The sequence below is a fragment of the Rutidosis leptorrhynchoides genome, chromosome 4 (genome assembly GCF_046630445.1).
Source record: "Rutidosis leptorrhynchoides isolate AG116_Rl617_1_P2 chromosome 4, CSIRO_AGI_Rlap_v1, whole genome shotgun sequence".
In the NCBI taxonomy this organism is placed as follows: domain Eukaryota; kingdom Viridiplantae; phylum Streptophyta; class Magnoliopsida; order Asterales; family Asteraceae; genus Rutidosis; species Rutidosis leptorrhynchoides.
This window is the reverse complement of record NC_092336.1, coordinates 33,751,228-33,757,247: the sequence shown is the minus strand read 5'-3', so window position 1 is coordinate 33,757,247 and position 6,020 is coordinate 33,751,228. Positions and strand designations below refer to the sequence as shown.

At 38.1% G+C, this 6,020-nt stretch overlaps 1 protein-coding gene across 1 annotated transcript; it reads right to left on the bottom strand.

Annotated features, from left to right (window-relative positions):
• Nucleotides 1-513: 513 nt before the first annotated feature.
• Nucleotides 514-4,898, bottom strand: LOC139840544 (uncharacterized). Its single transcript, XM_071830805.1, has 7 exons — nt 4,097-4,898; nt 3,324-3,997; nt 3,121-3,269; nt 2,317-2,966; nt 1,419-2,047; nt 1,115-1,277; nt 514-923 (listed from the first exon to the last, which is right to left on the bottom strand). The coding sequence occupies exons 1-7, from the start codon at nt 4,896-4,898 to the stop codon at nt 514-516; spliced, it is 3,477 nt and encodes a 1,158-aa protein (XP_071686906.1).
• Nucleotides 4,899-6,020: the final 1,122 nt, after the last annotated feature.

Below are 6,020 nucleotides of genomic sequence, written 5' to 3'. Positions count from 1 at the left end.
TTTAGGAAGTAAGCTAAAGTTAGGTTCTAATCAAGATAGGTTAAGGTTGATAGAAATGGTTAAGTTCAAGGAATTCAAGACTAGTTGTGAAATTGAAGAAGTGTAGAAAAGTTTCTATCTTATGAACAAATGTTCAAATGAAATTGTTTCAAGTCTTTATTCTAAATACTTAGTTAACAAGTTTATTTATTAAATTAATATATACATAAAAGTATAATTTTCAACTTTAGGGTTTATGGTAATGAATTAGGGTTCATAGTAGTAAACTAGGGTTTATGATGATAAGTTAGGGTTTATAACTTTATGCAAATATGTAAAGTAATATCCAATCAAGTAAAGCTTAAAATGCATCCTTAGGGCTATACAAACCCTAAAATAAACCAAGAAATAGATTGATAAATTTACTCGTCATGTCGAAAAAGGTAACTTAAAGAAGTCAAACTAGACAACTTAGGTCGAAAAGCTAGAGTTATGACATTACCTACCCGTTAAGAAAAATTTCGTCCTCGAAATTTAGGAGGTACTTCGATTGTCGAATAAATGGGGATATTTCTGCCTTATATGGTCCTCACGTTCCCATGTGAACTCTGGACCTCTCCTGGCATTCCAACGAACTTTAACAATTGGAATTCTACTATGCTTCAATGTTTTTACCTCACGATCCAATACCTCTACTGGCTCCTCCACAAAATGCAACTTGTCATCGATACTTAATTCTTCTAACGGAATCACTAAATTCTCATCAGACAAACACTTTTTCAAGTTCGAAACATGAAAAGCATTATGAATACCACTAAGCTCCTGTGGTAGTTTCAATCTATATGCAACTGGACCAATCCTTTCAATAACCTCAAAAGATCCTACATATCTTGGGCTCAGCTTTCCTCGCTTCCCAATCCTTATTACTCCTTTCCATGGAGAAACTTTTAGCATAACTTTGTCACCCACTTGAAATTCTAAAAATTTCCTTCGGACATCGGCATAACTCTTTTGCCTATTTCTCGCTGTCTTTAGTCTTTCTTGAATCTGAAAGATCTTCTCGGTTGTCTCTTGGATAATCTCGGTCCTATCAATTGTGAATCACCAATCTCATTCCAACATAATGGTGACCTACATTTTCTTCCATACAAAGCTTCAAATGGAGCAGCCTTTATACTCGAGCGATAACTATTGTTATATGAAAACTCGGCTAGAGGTAAATACTGATCCCAAACACTTCCAAAATCAATTACACATGCTCGAAGCATGTTTTCAAATGTTAGAATAGTTCTCTCACTCTGTCCATCAGTTTGGGGATTATAAGCCGTACTCATATCCAGACGAGTACCTAGGGCTTTTTGTAAAGATTGCCAAAATCTTGATGTAAATATGCTATCTCGGTCAGAGATAATAGAAATTGGAACTCCATGTCTAGAGACAATCTCCTTGATATACAAATCTGCCAACTTTTCCATCTTGTCGATTTCTTTCATGGGTAAGAAATGTGCAGATTTCGTAAGTCGGTCCACTATTACCCAAATAGTGTCATAACCCTTCGCAGTCTTCGGCAACTTCGTAATGAAATCCATTGTAATTCCTTCCCATTTCCATTCGGGAATCTCAAGTTGCTGCAGTAACCCTGATGGTTTCTGATTCTCAGCCTTGACCTTCGAACATGTAAAGCACTTTCCAACATAAGTTGCAATCTCAGCCTTCATGCTTGGCCACCAATAGAATTCCTTTAAGTCATGGTACATTTTCCCAGACCCTGGATGAATTGAATATCTCGTCTTGTGTGCTTCATCCATCGCAAGCTCTCTCAATCCACCAATCTTTGGAATCCAAATTCTGTTTGCAAAATATCGGGTTCCTTCACTCTTAACTTCAAAGTTCTTATCCTTCTCACTAATTCCTTCCTTCTTCATGTTCTCTTCCTTCATAGCTTCCGATTGTGCATTTTGAATACGAGACACAAGGTTTATCTGAATAGTCATATTCAATGACCTAACTCTCAGAGGTTTAACCCTTTCTATGCGACTCAATGCATCAGCTACAATGTTCGCTTCCCCTGGATGATATCGAATATCACAATCGTAATCATTTATAAGTTCTACCCAACGTCTTTATCGCATGTTTAACTGTTTCTGATTGAAAATATGTTGAAGGCTTTTATGATCTGTATATATGGTAACTTGGTCCCATATAAATAATGTCTCCATATTTTCAACGCAAACACGGCGGCTCCTAACTCCAGATCTTGAGTTGTATAATTCTGCTCATGGTTCTTCAGTTGACGAGATGCATACACAATGACCTTCTGTCATTGCATTAAAACACATCCTAATCCTTGCCGAGATGCATCACAATAAACCAAAAAATCTTCATTTCCTTCAGGTAGTGATAGTACAGGTGCGGTTGTCAACTTCTGTTTCAACATTTGAAAAGCAGATTCCTGTGCTGAGGACCATTCAAATTTCTTATTCTTGTGCGTTAACACAGTCAATGGTCTTGCTATCTTGGAGAAATTCTGAATAAATCTTCTATAATATCCAGCAAGTCCTAGAAATTGACGAATTTGAGACGGGTTCTTAGGTACTTCCCAATTCTTAATAGCCTCAATCTTGGTAGGATCAACGTGGATGCCTTCTCTATCAACCACATGACCCAAAAATTGGACTGAATTGAGCCAAAAACCACACTTTGAAAATTTAGCATATAACTGCTCTTTTTCCAAAAGTTGCAAAACTAATCTCAAATGTTGCTCGTGCTCTTCTTTATTATTGGAGTAGATCAAAATATCATCGATAAATACTATGATGAATTTATCTAGATACGGTTTGCATACTCTATTCATCAGATCCATAAATACTGCAGGGGCGTTGGTTAAACCAAATGGCATTACCAAAAATTCATAATGGCTATAACGCGTTCTGAACGCTGTCTTAGGCACATCATCCTCTTTGACTCTTAATTGATGGTACTCTGATCTGAGGTCGATCTTAGAATAAACACTTGACCCTTGCAATTGGTCAAATAGATCATCTATCCTTGGTAACGGGTAACGATTCTTGACTGTAAGCTTATTCAGCTCTTCGATAGTCAATGCACATTCTGAAAGATCCATCATTCTTCTTGACAAACAAGATTGGAGCACCCCACGGAGAAACACTAGGTCGAATAAATCCTTTATCTAACAATTCTTGGAGTTGATTTGATAGTTCCTGTAATTCTGAAGGAGCTAATCGATAAGGCAATTTGGCAACTGGTGCGGCTCCGGGAACTAAATCAATCTGGAATTCAACTTGTCTATGTGGAGGTAATCCTGGCAAATCTTCTGGGAATACTTGAGGAAACTCACGAACAACTGGAACATCTTCTAATCCAACTTCTTTTGTTTTGAGTTCTTTCACGTGCGCGAGAATGGAAGAATATCCCTTCTTTAGATATCTTCGAGCTCTCATACAGGAAATAATATTAAGGTTTACCTTACTCTTATCTCCTTGGATGACTAAGTTCTCACCATTCTCAAGAGGTATACGGATAGACTTTTCCGCACAATTAATATCCGCATGGTTCTTAGATAACCAGTTCATACCAATAACAACATCGAAACTTCCTAACTCAACGGGCATTAAATCAACTTCAAACGGATTGTTTGACAAATTTAAGGTACAACCTCGCATAATCTTATCTACTTTTATCAACTTACCATTTGCCAATTCTACAGCATATCTAGTGTCTAAGGCAGTTAAAGGCCTATTTATCACAACACTAAAATCCTTAGCTATAAAACTTTTATCAGCGCCGGTATTGAATAAAATAGATGCTAAATGATTATCGATGAGGAACGTACCCGTGACTAACTCTGGGTCTTTACAAGCTTCCTTCATGGTAATCTGAAAAGCTCGGCCCTTAGCCGTTTCACCCTTCTTAATCTTAGGACATTCTTTCTTGAAATGACCTGCTTGACCACATCCAAAGCAAACATTCTGATTGTTCTTATCGTTCTTATCATTCCCTGATAAACGAACTCTACAATCCTTTGAGAGATTCCCTTACTTCTTGCATCGTTCACAAAGTACAGTACACACACCGAAATGATGTTTCGTGCATCTACTGCAATAGGGTTTCTTTCCTGCATACTTGCTATTCGAACTCTCCACCTTAGCAGTTCCTTGCTTCTTAGAATTGCCTTCTTGGTTTCCATCCCACTTACGCTTCTCAGTCGTAACCTTCACATCCGTCTTAGCATTGATTAATTGACGTCGCACTACTTGAGCCATTAAATCATGCGCCATACGAATAGCACTCTGGATCGTTTCTGGTTTTGATGACAGTACATTACCTTGAATGTCTTCTGACAAACCCCAAATATATCTCTCAACTCTCTTATATTCGGGAGTGACCATGGTTGGGCACATTAAAGCTAACTCAAGAAATCGATTAGTATATCCTGAGATATCCGTTCCTTGTAACTTTAAGTTCCACAACTCAGTTTCTAGCCTCTGAATCTCATTCCTCGGGCAATACTCATCGATCGTCTGCTTCTTGAATTCTTCCCATGGCGTATTATATGCAACATCAATACCCACAGACTTGGCAAAAGAATTCCACCAGGTTAAGGCTCCATCCAAGAGAGTACATGATGCGAACTTCACTCGATCATTGTCTGCGCACTCACTGATTTGGAATACTGATTCTAGTTTTTCAAGCCACCTCATTAACCCTACGGGTCCTTCCGTTCTTGAAAAACTCTGGGGCTTGCAACCCATAAATGTCTTGTAATTGCATCGTTGCTGAACGTTTGCCACTTCGGGTCTCCTTTCTTTCGCGGCATTTGCTGCACATCCTGCTTCAGCGTTAGCAACTGCTTCAGCTACTCTTTGAGTTACCATCTCCTCAATTTGAGCAGCACTCATTCCCGTGTTTGGATTTCTCTTCGGAGGCAATTTCTAACTACAGACAATTCAAATATTCGAGATATTATAAGTAAAATATATATAATTGTTCATAATATGAAAATGAACTCAAGCAATCATAATATAAAAGTTATCGATTAAGATAGGCTTTTCAATATTACAAAATTTGGGTATCTAACCTACCCGTTAGTTCCTTTCATACATATAAACAACTAATACATTAATTACTTAACATATAATATCCGAATTATGAACATCTAAGAGTGTAAGCTAGAAAATCAACACTCCTAATCCCTAACGGTAGAACTACTGTGAAACAATGGCATTAACCACCTAAACCACTTCATTCAAACGAGTTCCTAAACTAGCCACCTGCTCCGCAAGGTCACGATTCCTTGCCGACAAATCATCCACACGATACTTCAACAACCCGATCTCCTGATGCTGTGTACAGTGTACTTCCTCAAGCTCATTAAAATGTGAATCATTAGCATCCTGATTCTCCTGGATGTACAAGTAATCAAACGTCCCTTGAAGTCGCTTAATACGTGTTTCGTGCCTAAAGATTCTAGCAAATAAGGTATAAATCTTGTCATGTTATATTTGACCCATTAATCCATCCCTGCTGTTAATGGTCGGAGGCACATTATGTTCATGATAAGGGGTTCCTTCTTGTTGGTTCCATCTACCTAAAATTTCCCTAACCCAGATCCATCGTCGCCAGAATGGTTGATACATCTTAAACTCATTCCTATTAGAGTTATCGTCTGAATCATCACAAACAATGATAAGTGCAGTCACGGTGTTGGATCCCATAGAACTAGACGATGCCATCTTAACGTATACAACATATAAAAGTTAGCCTATAGAATTTCCGACGAGTAAAAGTAATAATATATGACTCGAAAAATAGTAGAGACCGGAAAAATTTTGACTCGGTTATAGACGGGACACACTAATGCATTCCTAGTTGGTCAGGTCTAGACACACTAATGCTGTCCACATTCTCTATAACCTAAGCTCTGATACCATGTCTGTCACGACCCCGTCTCGATTTCCCAAGACGTGGTGTGAACTTCAGCATAGTGTCCCAGGTCATAGTCAACGTAGCAGCGGAAACAT

Coding starts and splice junctions, on each gene's coding strand:
- LOC139840544 (XM_071830805.1), bottom strand. CDS start 4,898: ATGAGTGCTGCTCAAATTGAGGAGATGGTAACTCAAAGAGTAGCTGAA. Junction 2,048..2,316: donor ATCTCGGCAAGGATTAGGAT/GTGTTTTAATGC, acceptor GATATCATCCAG/GGGAAGCGAACATTGTAGCT. Junction 924..1,114: donor AGCTTTGTATGGAAGAAAAT/GTAGGTCACCAT, acceptor TTATGCTAAAAG/TTTCTCCATGGAAAGGAGTA.